This window comes from Anopheles arabiensis, chromosome 2 (genome assembly GCF_016920715.1).
Source record: "Anopheles arabiensis isolate DONGOLA chromosome 2, AaraD3, whole genome shotgun sequence".
Classification (NCBI taxonomy): Eukaryota; Metazoa; Arthropoda; class Insecta; order Diptera; family Culicidae; genus Anopheles; species Anopheles arabiensis.
The window spans coordinates 3,641,201-3,664,841 of record NC_053517.1 but is presented as its reverse complement, the minus strand read 5'-3'; the positions used below and the strand labels follow the sequence as shown (position 1 = coordinate 3,664,841).

Sequence of the window (23,641 nt, the reverse complement as noted above, 5' to 3'; positions counted from 1 at the left end):
ATTCTGATGCACTGTGATCAAACTTTTAATGGGATAACTTTTCTAATGTAATTTTAAACCTGTCGAACCTTTCGCTAGCGCCTGCCAAAGGGAAGCAACATCGAGCGTGTGAGAAATATCCGTAGGAAAAACTGCATACAAACTCGAAAGTGCAAACAAAAAATCAGAAACCAAAACAACCGGACCGGGCGTCCCTTAGGCCCTATTTCTTCTCATCCACCCACCAAACGGTACAAGGCGGAAAGTGTCGAGAGAGAAATATTTTCCTCTTAGGAAAAAAAGGCTCATCCAGAGCAAACGCATCACACCGTCGCCAGCGCCTTCCGGAGAAAGAAAAAACAACACAACGCCTTGCTTTATGCTACCCTCGGGGTGGAAAAGCGCGCTCCGAACGGCCCAGGCTCGGGAAGTAATCCGATTGTACGCCGCCCTTTTCGCACATAAAACCCCCCAACAACCCAGAAGGCACGTGTGGAAGTGTTTGTGTTTACTTATTTTGTTGCCATATTTTTTATCCATTTTGCCAAACATCTTTCTTCCCCCCTGAAAGATGGAATGAAGTGGAAACAAACGAATGGAATCGATGGAAATGGCAAAACAGTTGGGGAAACAAGGGCCCAAAGGAAAGACAAACTCCCTTCGTGAGCTGGGAACTGGCTATAACGCTACCGGATGTTCAAACTTAACCCGAACCCCTTGCAGCCAATAGACGAAAATGCGACTGGGGTACGACTCTGGGAGCCCCGGTGGGATGAAGAGGAAACACAGTAATGGGGACGTGGACGAGAGAAACCTTTCAAGAAGCCTCACAAAAATCGTCCACCCCGTCAGATCGTGGCAACGGAAAAGCCATCAATACCGTCGTTAGGGCTGATAATGCTTATTTATCGAAGAGATGATAAGAGGATGATGGGGTTTGGTTTCGGGCTTAGGATGATGCAGAACGTTCCCGCTTCGGTTTGGGTTACATGTTGCGTCTCCGAAGTTGTCTAAATTATTGTAATTAGCGTTGGAGAAAAACTTTTCCGTTACCCTCGGTCCTAGGCCCTTTCTGTTACTTCTCCGGGTTCGAAAGATTAAGATGATGATCATCATTATGATAATAATTCTCATAAAGCCAGGGTCAAGTGGTGGCATCGGCGGTGTAGATAAGAGGCCAGGCGCTTATTATGCTAATAGGGTCGGAAGGGATTGAACAAAAATATTAGGAAAACACGAAGTTTTACAAACAAATCCGCTGAATATGTTTTCCCTGTCCAAAGTGCCTTAAAATCGTGTACATTCAACAGAGTCGTTACACCGATTGTGTCAAGTTCACATCCCAAAAAAAATGAACAAGCCGTAAAGTCAATGCGTGATTTTTATGCAAATCAGATGCATTACTTTTAACGCTCTCCGCACGCCCTGAAATGGTCTTGCATGATGTAACACTGTTTCTGTCGCTGTTGTATCCTTGCCGGCGGGTGTAATTTTTTATGCAAACACTATTTAAATTCGATATCCAAAATTGCTTTTGAGCCTTTGCGTATTCCCCGATGCGCATCACACCAACCGTCAAACGACCGAGCGTTCCACGTGGTGGACATTGGAAGGAAAACAAATAAAAACTAATAAAAAAGAGTCTTGTCCTCCATTCACACACCTACACACCCCGCATGCAATTATCATTTCCGCTCAACCATTCTGCCTACACGGGACTAAAGGAAAAGGGTAGGTATATGCATATCCTTTTTCGCTTTGGCACACGGGAACACGTACCAATCACTATCTGCTGGCGAGTGTTTTTTGTTATTTAAAGGGTTGAAGCGGAGGAAAACACACTGGACCAACGTCACCACTGACAGACGGGTGTTGTGTCCCGTGGGACGCAAGCAGCCGCACTGTATCGGAAAAGAATATCACGAAAAGCTGCTCCACGAAGGGTGTAAGGTGTCCATCACGTGTAAAATAAATCGGAAGCCATTGAAGGGACAGCTGGCTGATGAGAGAGAGATAGTGTGTGTGTGAGCGTTGGCGAAAGTTAGGGGCAAAAAAAACAGACAGAAATAGTCGCCAGCGAAATCGAGTCGTACTGCAAATTTACCCAAAGGTCCGCTGTACGGATTACAAACTGACCAAGCAGTCCCATTCGGGTGCAGGTGAAGCTTGCGGCAATGAGTAGCGTCTAATAGTATTAGGAGACCGCCCGAGTACACCAGGACGGTGGTTTTGTTTTCTTGAACTATGTAAAGCAAATGTTACTTCAACCTTCAATCTACTCGGTTCTGGGAACGGAAGACCCTCTTGACACCGGCACAGTGTATGGTGTAATTGAGAGTTTATAAATAAGTTTGCAACTGCCAAGGGTAGAAATAGAATAATCCCACGTCGCACTTATGGAATCATTCGAATCTATTGATAAAAGCGTGTTACGATACGAATGCTTCGAAACTACTTTTCCAATGTGTCGTGCTAATTAAATAACCTATTGCATGAACACGGGCTTTTCATCGCAAAATAGAGAGCTTATCAGTTCAAGAGGTGAACTTTAAACTTAATTTTGCTACTTGTATGGTTTAAAGAGGATCTTCCCAGTTGTTGTGAATTGTTTTAACTTAATATACAAAACAAATGAAAAATAGAGCATTACACTAAATAAATCCTTAAACATCTCTTTCAAATTGCATTAAATCACCTCTGTTTTACGCCAACGATACTTCATTAATAGCAGCTAAGCCCTGTCCATTTTTCACCCATAATTCCGGCCCAAACAGCAAATCTCCAAAAGTGACTGTAACACGTTGAGCATTAAATCATCTCCCGCTCTAGTTGCCCATCCGGACGTGTAATTCTTCCGTCCGAAGCATCCGATACTATGTACTGCCACCGGGTACTACACGGTACGGCACATGTGTTGAGCTAAACCTCCGACATGCATGTCACCGGGAAGTATGTGTGTGTGTGTCGTGTTGTACCAGCAGGTGTCGGATAAAGTTGCAACTTCAACACCCGCTCGGCGACCTCCGACATCCCGATCCAGACACTGACCGGTAACCAGAAGCTAGGCTTGGCGTTACACGCTGCAAGGTGGTCGAGAAAAATCCTTGGAAAAAACGGCTAGAAATAGGCAGGCAGCTTCCACATGTAAGGACTTTCCGTACGTTCGCCTATTCTGCAGTCTCCCGCCGGTCTTACACGTTCGTGTAAATGCCAAAATGTGAATGACCGGCAACCATTACAGGCGGGAAAGGCGACAGCGCAAGATGAAGAGCGTTTAATCCCCATCCTTCCCCAGCGGGGTGGTTTAACACTCACACACTCACACGGAAAAAATGAAACACAAGGATTACAGCCGTGTCGCTGTGGGACGCCATACCAAAACACAGTGTGTCAGGTGTCGCTCCTATCAAAAAGGGCCGCCAGCACAACCAAAACTCACAAACACACACACGCATTCGCCTGTACAAACCCACGCAAGAACTATAAATCTCAAGCAAAAGGAAACACATGCCGGTCGACAATGGTTTGAATTTTTGCACCCGGAACTAGACCGGAACGGCGTGATGGAGCAGAAAAGCTCCCATTCCTTTTCACGCCCCAAAGAAACGTACCTCCCCAACGGTGGAGGCTGCTGACCGTTTGTGTGACCGATTCTGGCAAAGTAACAGGAGAGAAAGAGAGGCGTTGGAGTAGCGGATAGGGAGCAAATAAAACCATTCGAATCGGTTCAACCGACCGACCATAATGCTCTCCTCAATCCGGCAGCGAATTATACTTCCTCCGGCTATGCTACGCAAGGTTTTGGGATTTGCCAGCTGTGGCCCGGATTTTGGGCATCGTCGAGGATTGAAAGCGGATTACCGACCGAGTGACCATGGGTGGCGAACTTTTTTGCTCTCGATTGCCGAAGGATTTGCTATTTTTTGTGTTTTGCTCCCGTGCAATTGAGCTTTATCGTGTAGCATAGACGTAGTACGTTGTTGAGTTTTGTATGTTTAGTTGTCCACGGTGTTTGGAAATGGTTGCATTAATTAGTGGTTTGTTTGAAAATGCACGAAGAAACTGCGCGATTTCACAATACACGATTCGATGCTTTAATTAAAATTCAATAGAACCTACAGCAAATATAAAGTCTGTATTCAAGACAACCCTTCTCAATCCTTGACTACATTTTTGGCCTTTTCTTGAAAGGATATATCTTCAGAAAGCATTCCTCGAAGACTGTAAATCGTAAAACGTTCAAGCAAACGCTCTTCTAGATCAGCCACCACTAGACTTTCACCCAATCCACAAACCAACTGGACCGAGACATTCCCAGTTTACAACTCCTTCCCTTTTCAGTGACTTTTCACACAGAGCACGAAGACGTCGTAGCCGGAAGTTTGCTGCCGCTCCACAAAAGAGCCACAAAAACGGAAAGCACAAACACGCAGCAAGATGAAGTTGGTGAGCTTGTCAATTTTATTGTCAATTTTATCTACATTCTACCATTGACTGTCGCGTGCTGGCTGGCTGGAAGTGTAGTAGCAAACGGTTCTAATGCTCAAGAAAACAGGAAACGAATGAAACCAACCAGGAGTCGTACTTCTTGCCAATGGTACCATCTGTGCCCTTCCGGGAGTGTCAAATGTGAGGGCAACTGGCACTTTTCTCCACTCCCTGCAGTGCACAGTACAGTAAATAGGATTTTTCCTTCCGGAGCTTCTGTCGTGTCGCTTCTGTATCACACACATATGTTCGGAGTAGGGTACACCATCGTACCACCCCGCGACAGGGTTACGTCCCATTTCGGTCGTGTTGAATTTACTGTTTTTGTCTTGTTGTTTCTTGAGCCTTCAACTCTACCCACGCCAAAAAACATTAAACCGTCTCTAGGATAGTGAAAATTGCAACAATACGGTTCGGAAACAGTGTGTTTGCTGTTACTTCAGTTCAGTGTCAAATCGATTCGCTCCACCGTCAAGCAAACGGAGCAGCGATTGCCAAGCTGTCCTGCTTCCGATTGCGAAGGAACCACTATAATTACATTAGGTCGCCGGCTCGGTCGGAACCAAAGGGAAAACACAAATGGATTCCGTAGAAAAAGAGTTTAGTGGAAAACTGGTTGGAGCATGACAACATTGCGTACACCTGATTTATTTTCCAAGGACCAAGATGTCATTTTGGGGTCGTGTTTTCGGAAGTATGGAATAACATGCACATCCGATCATATGTACCACGTCACACAGGGAGTGATCATTAGATGCATTTTTGAACAAACTTTCGCTTAAAACATAGCTCCCTTCTGTTCCGTTCTGTAAAGAATATGCTAATTTGATGTTGAAAGTTATGCTCTTCCCAAATATGCCTCAAAATTCCACCAGGCAGCAACTCCTGGTCATAAATCACACAGCACAGCGCACGACAAACTTTGTAAAATGGCAGCATCCTGATGTCTGAAGTATGCTAGTTTATCTTTCATCCCCATTCCTCTATCCCGACAGTAAACAGCTCCCTGGAAACACACAAAACCCTCATAATTTGCAGATGTCTAGCTGCCTCCGCACATCAGCGTCTTGAGCGTTCTGACTTGAAGATGCGCCGGAGCAAGCGGCCGGGAAACGTTACTCACATCTCTATCCGGCATGACGACGACGACGTCGACGGATGGAAAACTTTCCAATTCGCGTCTGGCGCCATCGGGTGTGCGTTTATGACGTCGGGGTAGTGTGAAAGGTTGATGGCGAAAAGTTCACACCACCCAGAACCAGAACCAGAGCTGCGAGCGGACGCACCCGGTCGGAACGTATGGAAGTGACATGTCGGCACACACACACTCAAGTCAAGCGAGTGCGAATGAAGTGTTTTCACGAGATGAAAACTTGATTGGCGTTGTGTTGGGGGAGCGGGCAGCTCAGACTGTTTGGAAATGTGTGAATCGATACTGCCAGATGCAGTCATCATTTATTTCACGGGCAGGTATGTGAGTGATGTTATGATGAAGGGCCACCGTGAAAAAAACGGGAATGTTGATTCGGAGTGTCGGGCGCGTTTATTGGGCTCAATTTAGCTGTGGAGTAAATTGATTGAGTCAATTTGATGCTTGTTTGTTTTACTGTTTTGTTGGAGTGTTTTTCGGTTATTTTTACGTTTCTGAAACATTGTAAGCTATGCATCTAGCGTTCAGCAGTAACAGCATGATCCTGTTTCGCTATGTCGTCCTAAACCTTGGAATTGATTCCATGTGGGCACATCCTTCACTTCTAAACAGCTTAGACGGGCTTGGAAGCTTTACTACCTTAAAAAACCTAAACTGAGCTGTGTTCGCTCGCAATTTTCCCTTTTCTTAGTCAGATCTCCATAAAATCTAGGTCAAGCAGCAAACATTTGGTGAACATAGCAACGTCATAATCCCCACGGGTTGCATAATATCGCTAACCAACCTCACTCATTTCATTCAAGGACATAAGACTATTTTATCGTGCTTTTATCTACATTTTGCTCACTGTTGTTTAAGAGGCAATAAAACATTCCTGAAACATAAGAAAATCTCAACTCACTCAAAAAACCGCGTCTTAAATGCAAACCAGCTGAGCAAGTGGGTTGCTGCTTTCGCGAGACAAATCTCCACCATGACGATACAGTCTGGGTGGATATCTTTTGTGGCACTTTGCCAGCATTTTGCCAGCGAACGATTTGAAGCAACAAATTGAAGAGATAAGACAATTTGTTCCTCCTCTGTCAAGTGATTCCCTTTCCTCTTACGTGGTTGTAGTGATTTTTTTGGGCATCCTTCTCTTTAAATCCTTTATTCACCGTGACATAACGCTTGCGTAGCTTCGTTCAGAACAAAAACGACACCACCATGGGCGGAAAGTAAAACATGTCCCAATTTTAGTAGCTTCTCGAGTGAAAGTCAAACATCAAATCATCCTAAACGATCGTTTTAAGGGATTCGTGGGATTAAGCGTTCCTTTTTCATTCCATTTGTTATGTTTCAAGTGCAAAGAAAACGAACCAAAACGCCATCCCAAATGGGTACAAATCGAATCATGTCAAGCTCAGTTTACGTCCACCTCACCTTTGACGGAAGGAAAAATCTCGTAAAACAAATCTAATCTAGGTCCGGTGGAAGCCAGGAGGGACACACCAAAAAATGTCTTGCACTAGTTGGATATTTTTTGCCTACTAATTTACGTATCACAGGCCAGCTCTTCAAGAGCTCAGCTAACGATACGTACGGATATTCTACCAGGCGTAAGTATGCTTGAGAAGAGAAAGATGATGATAATGGTAATCATGGCTGCGTTGAATTTAATTTTGCTTAATACACTGGAAAACACGACTCAACGAGCAGAAATGGAACGAAAAACGAAAAACCACTCATTTGCATTGTCCATGGACGAAAGAAAAACGAAAGTAAAAAAACGTTTCAAGAGCCAGCGACTAGTTACGCCAAGGAGCAGAACGCTTTTTGCTTGCTGAACATCAATAGCCATTGCAAAAACTACCATAAGGCACCATTATTCGTCGTCTTTACTGTGAAAACAAGTCGAGATAAGAAAATGAGCCGGTCAGATGTTACTAATTACTATTTCAGAGAGCAAATAATGAAAGTTTAATGGTGTAGCTCTAGAAGCTACTCAACTGTTCATTTACACAATTTACACGACACATAATGATTTTTAACTTATTTTTACAAAACTTCAAAATTGATGACCCTTTAGAAGGTCACATTCGAAACGATAACAACCGAACAATATAAATTTCAGTGGACTTTTGTGTGCTTCTCATCAGACATGCCGTTTTATCTCTGCTCCATCGTGGGTCATAGTTTGCGTAAGCTGTGCCGTAAAACGACAATCCTCTTGCAAACATGCAACCGAACTCCCTTCAGTGCGTGCCATCCTGTGTGTACGGTACATGGTGAAGCTGGTGTAAAACATTGTTTCTACCATTTGCGAATGCACTAGCGCCGGAACCCCGGTTCCGTCGAAATAGCTGCTGACCAAGCTTTCGTCGGACGCTTCTAGCCGCTGGTCTGGGCGCAGGATGATGGTAACACCGGTTACAACAAATCGGACACAATTCATCAGTCCCAAAAGCACCAGATGCACTGGCAGCGTAGTGCAACGAACTGTGAAAAAACTCCAACTCTAACGTTCTCACCGTTTGCACTCGGAAGCCATTCAAGCGCTGCCCTGCCCGTTCGCAAAACCGTAGGGGAAAAGAGGAATGCTTTTTGAAACTGTTTAGATTGTCCCGTAGGGTCCAGGGTGCTAGAACCAGAGCTTGGTAGTTGCCCCTGATTGTACGTCAAACGCCGGGCATGCCTTCACCTACTGCAGGTCTGTTGATAAGACTTCACCCAGCTAGTTCACTGCATTCTGGTCATGCGAGTCATGTTGCTAGTTCGCCTTTACTAACTCCAAAAGCGAGACACACACAACGCAGCTAGAGCGTCATAAATATTTACGCTCTACGCTCACCGGCAAGCCGAGTACACCTACCGAGCCACACCTGTAATCCTGCAGGTCAGGTTCGCCAATGGGGCTGATCTCTACCCTTTTCCTACTCCGTCCGTGCTGCAAAACCGGGACAGAAACGATACAATTGCCCTCGCCACAATCTCTCGGTCGGTCGGTCGGGATCGAAGCGAAGCGGAGGTAGGTTTTGATCTACTTTAACCCACATTCCGTACGCTCGTCTCACGCCGGATAACGCGAGCCGTTCTGGTTCGTAGGGCAGCGGTTCGTGGAGTGTACGGTAAACTGGTTTAGTTCTATCCTCAACTTGCCGACATATGTGGAACCGTGTGCAGTCAGCAAAACACACATACGGTGCTGGGTGTTGCGGATCCCGGAGCGTTAAAGACCAAGCCCATAACGTTTGCCCAGGAATGCAGGAAGAATGAAGAATGAACTGTGAAGCGGACGTCACACATGTCCTGACGTCAGCCGCGTGGCTGTAATTGCTGACAATAGCTCTGTCTCTGAGGGATGTTTAACATTGCCCTTTAAGAGAGTGCAGGAACGTATAATGACATCATTTGCAAGATATTTCAATCCAGGTTTCGTCTGATTAGTTTCCAAATTAGGAATATATGAAACTAGTTTTTGTATGATGGTTTATGGTTGTGCATTAGCTATATCAATTCTATGGTCGAATATCATCTCAAGCAACGTGCTTTCATGCTTCTTTCTTCGGTGAATTTTTATTCAGAATCTCTCAAAATTTGTCAGCATTTTTTACCAACTTACCAGCTACATACCACGTCAAATACCTGTCTGAAAATGCTGTGTACCTGGCTGTAACTTTTGGAAAACTATGTCCCTATTTTCTGTTCTACCTGGCAAAGGTGTGTCAGTTGAAAGTTTTCCACCGCTACCATCGCTGCTCTAGCCCTCTGCTATTCAAAAAGAAAAACTTCATTCCCAATCCCACCCACAGCGGCTTACCCTCACTGCTTCCTCAAGCGTTCCTTCAAACCACTCACCTTATAGATCCCGTCGACCAATTTGATGATTTCCTCCGTTTCCATTTTGCCGGCGATGTGGATGTGTTGATGGCGCTCGGTTTGCTAAATGTCGGCCTCCGTACGCGAAGATCGGAGACTTTGATCGTCGTCCTACGCTACGAACCCTTTCCGGCTCTCGGACGGATCGATTTTGTTGCTAATTCCCGACCCCGACCACGGCGAACACTGGGTGCTGGCTGCACGAAAGCGGACCAATATTTGGATTAATTAACTTTTTCCCACCGGTACCGCCGGCGTGGGGTAAAGCGCCGTTTCCCGTACCACCAGCGCGATTCACTTCGGTTCACTTTCGAGGGACCACTTCCGGTAACGTTCGTTGGCCCGGTGCGGCAAGGGCCTTCGGACCGGTAGTCGGAATGATTTCACTTTCGATGCAGATTTATACTCACTTCTTTTTCTTTTTCGATTCCTCGCTAGTTTGCACTATTTTCTCACACAACACACGTTCACTTCTTATGCACACGAACCCATTGGATAGGGCCGTTTCGATTTGCCTTTGGAGAAAGAAAGGGTAAACAAAAACGTAATGGATTTTAGATCTACTTTTGCTGCGGGATGGGATCGAGCCGTTGAACTTTCTTTGAAAACAATTATGTGGAGCTTTATTTAATAATACTTGCTAAAAGAACGAATAAATCACAATCATCAATGAACCATGTAAACCTAAAAAAACACATTCATTTTCAAAACAATAAAACTAATACAAAATTCGATAACAATCCACTATGTCTCACTAACACCAACATGTGCGTTCGTACATTTATTACTACACAGAACAGCACTTGACCCAACACAGGAGGAGCCCACGTTCAGCGCAGAAAAGTAGAACGGGCTGACTTTTCCTTCCCCGTCACGCATCGGCACAAACCCGGAACTGTCTTTGTGCGTCTGTGTCCGAAAGGAAAGAATTTGCCGTCCGTAACAAATTCTTCCTTATGATGACGCCGGGCGCAAAACGTCCACTGGACAACTGCCCATAAATCATGGCACACGTTCCGGCGTATTTATGATCTCTTACTGTTCGGGTTTTCTACACCAAGTCCCCCGAGAGTGGGGACACGTAACTAATAATTTATCGTTATGAGAGGGCAGCTTTCGGATTTCTGGTGGCCGGGGTAGCTAGAGATGAATTTGTCGATGTTTTTCGGCGGGATTTGTAGTGGGGATTTTGGGCACCACAGGTCTCGGTGAGCCGCTATCCAAAAAGGCAAGATCAACAAGCGACGCCAGGAAGCCTGCAATGGAAAATAAAACGGAAAGATATCATTAGAAGAAATGTTTGACTGAGGAATGTATCGTTTTATTGCGTAATTGATAATAATTTATCTCAATGTGCTTTTGATGTCGAGATAATCTGGCATTTATTCATTTTCTGCTGCTTTTATAATCGTCGATTCCTTCTAATAAGCATATCAAAGCAAACAAATCTAAAGTCACGATCAATATCTTCGTAGTAAAATAAATTTATTCAAACTCTTGCAAAAAATAGCCCCCAGCAGGTCGCTTTTACAAGCTCCATCGAACAGGTTTGGTGCTGCATTTGAAAAGCATCGCACATTTCACAAACGTAGAAATGACGTTTTAGTTTTAATTAAATTTATGAACCACCTAACGCCCATCGAACCGAGGGCGATTTTATTGCACGCCATGTTGATTTACTGTTTGTCCATCGATGAGCCTTCATGCGCGATTGAAACCCATTCGAGCAAGCCCCAATCGTGGCTAATATTTCGCCCCCAAACCCTATTGCTTCCACTTCGTGCCTCGCGTGCCTCCGAATCGAAACACGTTCCCTTTAATACAAACTCCCTCTACCCTCGTCGTTACACCCTGGGTGCAATTTAAAATGCAAATATTTTGCAATTAACCACATCGACCAGCAGTGCGGACTGGACGAATCAATCGAGTGCGAATGCGGTAGAACGATAGAAGGCAGAAAGGAAATCCTTTCAACCTGCGATGGAAGAACGTGCCCGGGATAGTGGAAACGGTGACACGCGACGAGGGCGAGGGATTATGCTTGCGGTTTCAATATTTTATTGAATCTCAACGCTTATACTCCGTGTGCTGGACACACGAAGCGTTGTGGTTGGGATGGTTTTCATGGTGTTTTTTTTCTTCTACGCTCTATCTCTCTCGTCTGCTGGGTTTCGATTTTGCATATCCACCGCCCATTTGGCGAGAACCTTCGACCTACCCGAGCACGGTAGACGGGTTGAACTTCAAAGCAATGACCCACAAACGGATTGTAGCATTCAAGTCTGGACGGCATCAGTCGAAGTTCAATAAATCGAATCGCCAGATCACTTTTTTAATTTTGAAGCCAGAAAGCTGTCGTTAAAATCGAATTTATTGTTTACTCGTTTTCATTGAAGCTGAAATAGTCAGGCAATGAATGTCCCGCAGTGAATAATATCATCTCATCCACTTGAATATCCAATTTATTGTTATATGTAGAATATAGTTTGACCTTCAAAAACCTACAACTTCTATATGACAGCTATTTCTATGGCTTCTAGAGAATAGCTGTTAAGGAATCAAGCTTCTATCTAAACCACATCATGGTCTGATTTTATCTAAAGAAGATTTTGTCCGTTGCGTCCTTCTGGTAAGCTGTTCAAATAATCCAGACTCTATGTACCTTGCTCCCTGAATAGTGTGCGCACTGCTACGGTAGAACAAGTGTTTTTTCCTCCCCAAAATGGGTGATAACATTTCTCCACTCAACGCCGTTATGATTGAGGTGATGAACAGTGGAGATGATGAACGCCGATGCTCATGATGGGTACCCCGTCCGACGTTGACTAATGGCCACGACCATATGACTGCGCGCAGCTTTCTTCGCCGACCGTAATGATGGTGATACAGTTTGAAGGACGAGTGGGTTTTCCGTGGAAAAGTAGCACTCGCTGCAAGAACCATCCCGCATTCAGTCTAATGAGATATTTTCCCATCAGCGAGTGGGAAGACAGATGAAGCTGTACCGAACTATCCAGTCAGCTGGAAAAATGGAATCACATTCACTGCGCCTGAAAGAGTGACCAACTGAAAAGGATCACTCTGTGTGCCATTATGCCATTAGTTCGCGCTAGCTGCCAGGCAGCAAAAGAATAGAGCCCGCGCTCCTTTGTGCATTTATTGAGATGTAACTAGCACGCGTCCTAGAAATACTTTGTAACGTACTTCATTACAAGCGTTGCGAACAAAAATACCACACTACCATTGAGATGGACATCCAGTAGGGTTATTACCGTGTCGTTTCGAATTTCTCATCCGCTTTGAAACCCTCAAGTTGCAAAACAACTCTACTGTCCCGGCCCGTCCTATTGTTATGAGGCTTATAGCTTGGTGCTGGCGAAATTAATTAACCCCTCACACCGGCGCCCAATTCGGACAAAAGGGGACGACGGGGGTGCGAAGATTTATTCGCTGGTAATACTTTAATTAAATCAATCGAAGCGTTACTTTTAATCCGATTTGAAGTGGCTGGTGTCGTACCGTGTCGATTTTGTTTTCGGGGACGCACAATAATGGAGCATCCACAGCCAGGCAGCGTTGTTTTGGGGCGGTGTTGTCTGAACCCGAGCATGTCTGGGATGTTCTATGGCCGGTGTCACACCAGACGAGAAACGATAGCAATTAACGCACACAATATAGGACGGGTCCTGCTGGGTGGAGGACGTTGGTAGACACAGGCTAACGCTTATCAACCATTACGAGTGGGGGGGCGTCTGATTTAACACGAATCAGTGGATTTTGCCTTTCGGAAAACACTTTCAATGGCTTCCTGAAGGTGACGCTGGATTATGTTGAGGGAATGGTTGAACTATCAAATAACTTAAGCAGGATTGTGTCTGGAGCGTTGCAAATGAATGAAAACTGTTGTTAAATGAATTTAACACCCAAGGATGCTTGCTTTAAACAGCGAGTCTGTGTTACAAAAATAAATGAATTATTGTATATTTTACTAAAATGGTGTCAGATTCATCTTTCTAGCAATAATCAGGAGACTATTTTACTGTTAAAAAGTTTTCAAAATGAACGGTCTATAGCACACCAAGAAAACCACTTAAAAAGTTCACAAAAACTCCGTCGTCTACCGGCAAACATTTTCGCAATGCAATCGCAATGCAGCGTGAAAACGTACTCATAATCAAGAACTTAAAAGATGAAGATGAAACTTTTACTCTTGTCTGTGTGCCTACTGAAAGGTGTTTGTGAATAGAAGAAGGAGTTGCGTATGCTGTAGATATGAATTGCTCCCTAAAATGCCCACACACATCGAAGAAAACTCATCCATTTACTTTTCATACTAACACGAGCCAAACTTTACCCTCCTTCGTTATCAACAGGAAATGTTTATGGTTGCTCGTTTCTATAAGCGGAGTCAATCTGTGATAAGAAAGACCTGCTGCAACCATCCAAACAAGAAAAACCGTTCCATCGCAGAGCGCAATTTCTCCCCAAAAAAAAAAACAGTAAAATATTTTCCCTGGTGGAAAACCAGGGAAAATATTTTACTTTCGGTTTTGATCAACCGTTCCCCGAAAAGCACATTGCCCACAAAAATGGTAGTTTTTCTTGATGCACCCATCCCAGACTGTGGCTGCTGCCCCGAACCAGATTCTACTGCAACTGACGGCGAGTGTACCAACGACCACGAGGACGACAACGCCGCCGATGATGATGATGATGATGCGCCAGCACAAATTGCGTTGATTCGTTTCGATTCATATCGTCTCGCAGTGAGGCGCCACATCGAGCCACGATACGCCGTATTATGCGGCCACATAAAGCAGCATATTGCAGCAGCAGTAGTAGCAGCAGCAGCATCCCTGTCTCCCCGGTCGGACGCCACAGACCGTGGCCGTCGCTTGCCTGGTTGATGTGCTTCGAATACAAATGGGCTAAATTTAGTGGCAGAGATTTCTTGTTTTCCGTTCTGCCAGTCCTAACTGCACGAAAGGGAACGCAGTGGAGCCGGTGTTTCGCCGTATTTTTCGCCATCTCCCGACCAGGAGGGAAATTTTTCGCGTGGCATGCGTATTTCAGAGGGGATTTTCCTTTTTTTTACTACACACACACAAACATAATGGAACGCAAAGTGGCTTCAATCAGCCCTATTTGTGCCCCGTTCCATTTGCATTTTTATCTGCAATGGTACAATCGCGTAAGGCAGCGATTCGCAAACAGGTAAGTGCTGTGTAATAAATGCAATTTCTTGTAACAAGGTGTTTTCTAATTGGATTCATTTGGTAGGGACGCTGCAGGATTAAGGTAAATACATTTTACAAATTGCATGGTAGCACTGTGTAAGTAATGTTTGCAAAATACAGAAATGATGAACACACTCACATTAAATTCATGTTCAATATTTTCACACAAACATAGTCATCAATAATGTTTACGTCTTTATTATTGTCGCTGTTTCGTTACAAGAAACAATTATAAACTGTTGCAAAACAACAAGAAAATGAAGATGTAAACCGACTCCTAAACATTCGTGTTTTAATAGACGATCATAAAAAAACCACAGTGCTTAGCTTTGCCAAAGAGATAATTTTCCTCCTTGGCCGTTTTGCGGAAGAAAGCTATACCTTTATTTGTCTTTCTCTTACACTCCGAACCCTCGAGCAGCGTAATCAGATAAAACCGGTGATAAACATTAAAGCGACGGTAAACATTTCCTCTCTTTTTTTTATTTCATCCCATGCCAAATCGCTACATCCCGGGAAGGTTGTTTCTTGCACCGTGAGCATAAACGCTAAACGCAAAACACGCATATTTTGCAAGGGTATCTCCCCAATAGAGGAAACGCTTTTCTTCCCCATTCGCGCACCGGATGTGGTCGCGTAAAAACTGCGCGTCTATTGCCAGATTTTTATTTTTGCGCTCGCTCGAGATCGGTGTCGTGGCATCAGCGAAATGACAAAAGCGTCATAAAATAAAAAGAAACTAGTCAGCCAAAATGGGTTTGTTTATTTATTTATTTATTTATTTATTTATTTATTTTTCTTCTACTGTGGCAATGTATGTATGTTTGCTTCACGAGAGGAAAAAAAAACAGAAACAAACTGCTGAATGGAAATCGCGATAAAAACGAAACATATACATCTTCTCACGAAATGCTCTTCCACAAATGGTCGTACTCCTTGCCTTTGCCTTCCAAAACAGGCAATTTAAACCGACCAAGCCCGGTTGTAGCGGTATCATTTCGCACTTGCTCCTCCCGCCAGACATGCACAAAGCCCGCTGCTGCACACTGCAAAAGAACTGTCAAATTGCACGCGTGCTGAATGCGAACGCTCATATCGCGCAACAATGGGATCATAAATTTTGTGCCACACTTCTTCCACGCTACCGGAATTGGCCGCGGACGTGGAAGACGATCGGCGAAGAAGTGTCGTTTTTGTCATGCAAATTGTTCCGCGCACTGGAAGAAAGCGTACACAACCTCTGTGGTCGGTTGTTTGGAACTCACAAATTCAACCTTCAATTGAGTGTAAACATCTCCGTGAGATTGTACAGACAAACTTCAAGTACTTGTTTGCACATACACACACGAATACGGAAATAGGGGTCGAAGCAAACAAAAAACCACACACAATAAATTAGTCGAGGTATGATTTTAATCCTGTTTTACCTGACGATTTATGAGTGCTGAACCGGTTACGAAACCAGACGGGCACGCAGGTCTACCGCGCCACGCAGTACCTGCTGGTCCTGAGTCATTGTGGAGATTAAAAAACATATTTATATGGCCTCCCACAAAGGTGTTCACCGGTGATAGCCCGACAAAAGAGGTAAAGACTTTCACCGGGCGGCCAATAAAGATGGCGAAACGGCTTTACTTTCCGTTGCGTAACGGACCTGGTGGTCAAAGGTTGCGCCTCTGTGATAAGCTCGGTAAGCTCCTAATACCACCGAGTTTCGGTGCTTACCGATGAGGAAGAACCTTACCCTTCGTTGGGCATAACACGCTAGCGGTTAGTTAACTTAATACAGCTGAAAATCGAAGGTAAGCGTGTGCACGGGGACTCAACTTAAAAGCAGGTTAGCATCATCTTGGGAAGGAAATTGACTGTTTGATCGAATCAATCGAACCCACCCCGTACCCGATACTATCGACTCGATTACGAAGCCGGGCAAGCACGTAAGCGAGTTGATCATGTGTGAGTTTTTAATTTTCACTTTTTTGCGATATGAGGAACTTCCAGCACGATTCGTATCCAAATATCTCATCAACCGAGCCTTCCGCTCGGGCACTTCATTAACCGTTTCGCCCAACCAAATATTGAAACGGGCAAATTGAATTTTCTCCAAAACTCTCTTTCCTCACATTCCATAACTCTCGCATCCTGATATAACGTCCTGTTTGGTGTGCTTCGTTAAAGGCACGAATGAGCTTTCTGTGATAGGCGATGTACATCCATTTTAAACCTCCATGCCCTGGTTGGGGGCAAAACGCGTGAGTGGATGTTGCTTGGCGAGATCAAACGACATAAATCCAATTATTATCGATTTCTCCCCGGGAATCCGGCAGAGATATTCCCGTGAGTGCTTATTGGTCAGATTGAAACATCATCGGAAGGAACATCAGCAAAGTTGCACAACTGAATCGTTTTAATTGGGAAAATGGGCACCGCATGGGGTACATTGAGTGCATCGAGTAGAGCAGCAGTGTCTCACTTTCATTGCACTGATGTAGTGGATGTCGAATATGGCCCATTTAGCATGTACTTTCAAAGGAAGCTCATTGTAAGTACCCAAAGAGCTTCTCACTTGATGGTGACATGTGACATTAATAATCAATATGAAAGTTATATAAATCTAAGTCTTGGAGTCTTGGACCATATTAGTTCAGTTTCATAAACACATCTTCGAATCTTGGAACTTCTCGTCATCCTCTCCGCAGAATGTCTATCAGTTAGAACTTATCTCTGGCGCCAAAATCCAGTACAGCATTAGATTGTTTACTACAATAATTAACAGACATCTCCTTACAACAGAGTACATCTTGACGTGAACTAACCGTCTGTACGCCGGTCCATATCACGAGCATGATAAGCCCATTTCCACAATCGCCAGCTCCTCAACTCTTCCGCTGGTCGCGAAAGTTTGCCTCTAGAAACTAATTAAATCTGTCACAACATCATCCGGTTCGTGCTGCTTAATTAAAGCAAACACACCCATTGCCAAAGGAATCTAAACTTTCGCTCCGTTCGGCTTAGCAACAGCAACAATCGGAAGATGCTACACCACTCGACCACTATTTCTTAAGCTTCAGACGCTCTGGTACACAAATAGAAGGGAAACCCTTTCGCAGTGTCGTTGCTGCACGCGAGCTGCACTTGTCGTTGCGCAATCGGCACCGCCAGTGAGGAAGACCGTAGCACGTGCACTCAACGGTTTATGTTCATCGTGTGGCACACATTCGAAGGCTTCTTCTTTCGCCCAACATGAGAGCGAACGAGCTGCTAACGATGCCGCCGCTTCTCTGCAACCATGAACCGGCGAGTGAGGTTAGATGTTGGGACCTTTCGTGTTGCGACCATGTTCGTGCCGGATCTTTAACACCGAAACAGGGCTAGGACGTGTCTCGGTGAAGAATGTGGTGAGATGTTGGGATGAATTGATGGTGTGCACAATGCTGGGTCAAACTGGTGGACCTCTGTTAAGTTATAGTTCGTGGAGGACATCAAGGTACTATGCATATTTATTTTATATCACGGAGGTATGTCCTTGTGCTTTAAACGTGAGTCGCATTAACTTTTTGGATGTTTTTGTACATTCTTCACGTACCACAACATCATGAAAGATCCAATCTTTATTTTGCATTGTTAGAAATATTCAACGTTTACATGTCGTTGTCTTGAACCGTACAAGTACATTAATTATTATTTTCATTACTTTCTCTTATTCAAAACTAATCCCACGCAATGGTGTGATGGTTCGGTGAGACAAACATTTTCCACCTGTGGGTGTTACCGCTGATTGCATTCCCTAACAACTGCTGTGCTCCTGTGTACAATTTCCTGTAAAGTGTATTTCCATCAGCCAAATGCAATGCTCCAACGCAATGCAACAAGCAACGCCAGGATGGCGATGAGAAACTTTCGCCGTGTTCTATAGTTTTACACTTCCACAGGTGCACTGGATGGAGTGTTTCAACTCTCATGCTTTCTGTCTCATGCAAGTGTCAGAACAGCTCCTATGCAAAGCAACCGTGAGATAGTCCACGTATGTTGATTGCGAAAAGTACTCCCCGGATGAAGAACGAGCGGATGGATTAATGCGACGGCGGCAGGAGAAGCACGTGGTTGGGTTTAAGAAAATATTTACTCATCCGGTTATAGTCCTTGCACATATCCTCAGGAATGATGGAACGAAAATGATAGAGCACTCTGGTACACAGTTGTTCATGGGGAAGTGATGCTGCTGAATGGCATACATTCCGAGATGATGCGAGTTGTGACGTGCGAAACCAATAAGAACGAATGGAAATATGAAGAGAGCTAGGTGTGGGGAATCGGAGGCTCGGCTGGAAAGTTTTGACGATTGCCTTACGGGTACAACACTAATGACATCCGAAGACAAACATGGTTGCACTTTTCGCGAGAGAAGTTGTACTTCTGATATTCTTTAGATTCTATAGAAAGTATGAATTTGTTTGCATTGCTCTTCGGCAATCCATTGTATATTTTTTTGCCGTACATTCAAACAAGTAAAAGAAGCAAATGGAACCAAAAAAACACATTACTTTGCAGTTCCATTTCGTAAATTATTATTATCATAGCTCCTAAATTGGAGCATTTTTTGGCCAATCATCAGCAAACATTAGCAGCTGTGGCAACATCTGCGCCCAAATCCATTACATTCAATTCAACCTCCCGTCCAACTAAACCCGCACCAAACAACTTCGATTAAGTCTGCTGCTATCATTGTTCATGCCGCTTTAGATTCGTGTAACTCTTTCCTCATTTCCTTCGCTAAATTGCACACATTCAAGGAGTCACGAAACACCACCCCAGTCGGCGCCAGTAACGAGCCCAAATTTGGTCTAATTTCCATGCCCATCGCCACACGATTCGGTGAAGCAATTGCTGTACCACAATTTGTAGCGTCCAAAATTAATTAGGGTGTGTCCTAGGATTATACTGGGTGCGATTGGAATTGTTGTCACGAAGCTTGAATTGCGGCAAATGTCGGTGGAATGGTTTGCACTTCTTTGTAGGTAAAGCAGGAATAGTAGTACGGCCCTACACAGCAACTACACGTTGTTTGATTTACTACTGCACCGCTATTATGCGGCTGTGTTTTAAGATGCAGCCAAATGCATCGACGAACAGAAACCTTATGTCAAGAAATATCGGAGAAAAAATGAAACACAAAAAAACGAAACACCAATGAACCAATCGCACGAAAACGAAAGCCCGTCCATGCACTGTACCGAACACCGAACTGATCGTAAAAGTGTACAGCAAACAGACCTACACTCGTACACACATACACACACTCTTGCTAGCAAAAAGGGACTGCCAAACAACCGCTGGGTGGATGACGAGCGCCACCCTGCCGGCAAAAGAAAGGGAAACACCATTTTCCGCTAATGAAATTACATGCTCGATTATTTTACGACTGGCGATGGAGTCAGGGCGACTTGGCCGAGAGTTTCGATTTCACCGGAGAAGTTTTCCTGCGTTACGGAGGGCAGCTTAGCACGGAGGAACATACAAAAAAATAACACAAGGAACGATCGTTGGTCCTCGATTGGTTTTACTCTGATTTGATTTCCACTTTTTTGCGCCACTTTTCTTTTCGATTTTATAGATTCGATTTTTTGCCCCTGATGTGTGTGTGTGAGTCTAGTTGCAATTTTTGCCCTCTTTCTTCTGCGTGCGATAATCGTTTTGCTTAGGTTGTAAGGAATGAAGGCGAACGTTTTTTTGTTTCGATCGTTTTAGTTCCATGGCGGCGAGTTGGTCGCGATTTGATCGTGTGCAAAAAATCGTCAAACATGTTACGTTCCTGGAAGGTGCAGACCCCGTTGTTAGTGCGTAAAATGTGTCCTGCTGGATAATGAACATCGCAAATGGGTAATTTGATGGTTCGCCATTTGCGCTCTTCGCTCCATCAATTTTAAACTGGCGTTAAATAATTAAATGTGCAAATGTGGCATAAATTTACGGTTTGACAGCGAGACAGAGAGAGAGAGAGTACTTCTCCATTGCAATGAATCGCTACCGTTTAAATTGGTGTCGTAAATTTGCCACTAATCCTAGCAAAAAAATAAGGAAACTCAGAAGCCACACCGCTTAATAACGCCATGCGTGAACCAGTACATGTGTCCCATGGCCCATGTCCCATGTCCCATGGTCCCCAAAAATGGCAGAAATGGCTCTTTAAGTGGCTTTAAATGTACCATTCCAAGGATTACGAGCACCACTCCCGCAACGTATGTACAGCAGGTCATAAATTTGGAGGGAGCCCCTAATCGCAACAAACACACTTCAAATCGGTAGGCTTCGTCGGTTTCCCGCTACAGACGGTTAATCCCCAATGCTGCTACACTGCTCGATCTTAAATTTTCCGCGAATGCATTTGAAACGCGCTTCCCTCGCGAAACCGATGAGATAACACCACCGGTTTAACACCTTCCGTCTCTTTCGATGGGGCATATACCCAGCCCAGCCCTAGGCTCGTTGGTGGTTTTAATACACCACACGCTTATCCTAGCCATACTTTACGGCTGGGATAACTTTTCCACAGCATAATACCGCGTTGGAGGGTGATGAAAATTGCAAAATCATCCAGCACCCTGTGGTCTGTGGGCATTATACTCGCGTACCAACGATCCGACAGGGGGAAAAAACGAGCAAAGTTGTGTCCTGGTGTTGTTACTTCGGAAAGAATCTGTTGCCCATCGCGCATCGCAGCACAAGGTGCCGCCCAGGGAACGAATGGTAGAACAAGAAAAAACATAAATTTCACACCAAGGGATTATTTTTCCGGTCATACTTTAACGAGAGGTCCGCTTCGCGGGAAGTTATATTGCGTCTGGATTTGATTGTGTTTTAAAATCAACGACAAACAATCACACACTTTGCACTCGTGATGGAACGATCTTTACAAGCGCCATTGCGAGCGAAATGATAATGTCCGTCCGTTTGATGGTGGTCGGAGCATTAAAAGCGACCGTTCATCGTTTAATTAGCCGTAAAATCGTCTCAATGCGCTTTAATTGCAGATTAGCTAATAGGCAGCTTTTGACGCATAAATGACAAGTTTTAATTGATTGTTATGAAGACAGGAAGAGGCAAGCTGTAGATAATGCTCGGAAAATTAATCAAAAGTGAAGATAATTAGTTTACGAACGGTTTTCGGCGCGCAAATGAAAACAATGTAAAGAAGAAAAAATATATTACCACGTAAAAGATTATGTTTACGATTTTGGGAAAAATGAACGCAATTTCACTGCTCGACAATGGAAAACACGTAGTTAGAACATGAATTGAAAAACATCAATAAACAGGAAAACAAATCTTGTTACCTTGTACAAGTGTATAAAAGCTGGTCGTATTTTTCAACGTATTTTTCTTCACATTCTTTCATTGGCACCATTCACCACCGAAAACTTTTCTTTTCATTCGCTCCCTCCATTCAAACGTGTAGTAAAACGTGTCCAAACGATTGGCTCCTTAAGTGGAACGTTCCTTTGATGTAACATCTGTTTACTTTATGTTTACGATTGCAATCTTGCTCATCCCTAGCCACCACACCGCACCAGCGTCAGGCAGTCGTTGTCCATTAAACATGTATTAGAATTTGCTCGTTCTCGTCCTTGGCCAGCCGGCCCGTTTGCTTCCAATCTACACCAGGAGCCTATCATAGGAGCGATGTAAAATTCGTTCCAAAATCCGCTTCCGACGATAAACTTACAGTTTACACGACCGGGAAGATGGGAGGAAAACGGCAAACATCAGCATACGACCACAGTGTGTTGCCCGACAAAACTCAAATTGCGGTCACCCTTCTCAATATCAATAATTTTACTCTCCCGTGTAAAGACGGTCGCTTACAGCGTACCGCCACAAATCAATCCCATTTCCCGGAGGGAGTAGAGCCGGGAGTAAGTAAACCATCACAACACTTGCTTGCTTTCAAACCCTTTTTTCAAAGCGTTGTTTGCATTACCACTACCTTTCAGCAGTCCCGTAGACAAGAGCAAATACAGTAAATGTGTACACCTTCTCAGTTCCTGGCGGCGCTTGTGTAAACTTCCACCATGCCAAGAACCGCCTCCTGTGTAATGCTAAAAAAGCAACTGGTACGATAGCTTAGCAAGTGATATCGTACCATCACCCAAACATAAATCGTCATTTACTGGGGCTTTGATACGCGCCAAAAGCCATTATCCCGGCAGCCTATCCCTTGGACTTTGATTTCCGGCCTGGGTTACCTTTGATAGAAGCTAGAAAAGGGTTCGAGCTTACCTTGCTGCAAAAAGCAACTCCCTTAGCCCCAGAAAAAAAGGATGTTAAGGAATCAGCGCGCCATCTGGCAATTAAAAAGCACGTGTCTATGTCAATTTTCCGACAGATTTTCACCCTTCCCTTTGGGGAGCTGGAGACGGTAACGTGACATCCCAAACAGCACACCTTCATTAATGTTTCAGCAGCCCCGCCGCACCTCGGCTAAAGTAAACGAGACGCCAATCCCCGACGACCACAAAAATGCAGATGTTATTAATAAAGAGGTTGACATTTGCCGGCAAGCAATAAATCCCCAGGTGTAATGGTTCATTAAAATCCGGTCCGGTGAAAAGGACCTTCGCAAATCGCACCCTTCCCACAGGATCAAGCTGTCTTGCTGTGGAGGCAAGATGGAGATGTTTCGCCGTACCCGGTGGATGTTTAGCGAAGGATTGTGATTTTGTTTCGCTTCGGTCGGATTTTCATCGACCGTAACGTTGGCTTTTGTTAAATATTTGCCCGCCCTCCTTACACTCAACACTAAACTCCGGAACGGGTCAAGATTTACACCGGCAATTTCAAGGGACGCGGTTTGATTAAAAAGTGAGAACGTTTCTTGGAAAGGTCCACACCGCAAGGTAATTTTTCAATCAGATACGCAAAAACTGTCTAC

The 23,641-nt window shown here is 44.4% G+C and overlaps 1 protein-coding gene across 6 annotated transcripts in view; it reads right to left on the bottom strand.

Moving 5' to 3' along the window:
• Positions 1-23,641, bottom strand: part of LOC120905795 (protein piccolo) — an 81,563-nt gene that overhangs the window by 12,244 nt on the left and 45,678 nt on the right. For 4 of the 6 annotated variants that reach the window (XM_040316961.1, XM_040316969.1, XM_040316942.1 and 1 more), the window contains exon 2: positions 9,455-9,990. In XM_040316961.1, the coding sequence (XP_040172895.1) occupies positions 9,455-9,499 (45 nt within the window). In that variant the 5' untranslated portion in view covers positions 9,500-9,990. Of the gene's footprint in view, positions 1-9,454; positions 9,991-10,514; positions 10,732-23,641 lie in introns of all 6 variants that reach the window. The other 2 variants (XM_040316989.1, XM_040316979.1) reach the window with 2 other exon arrangements.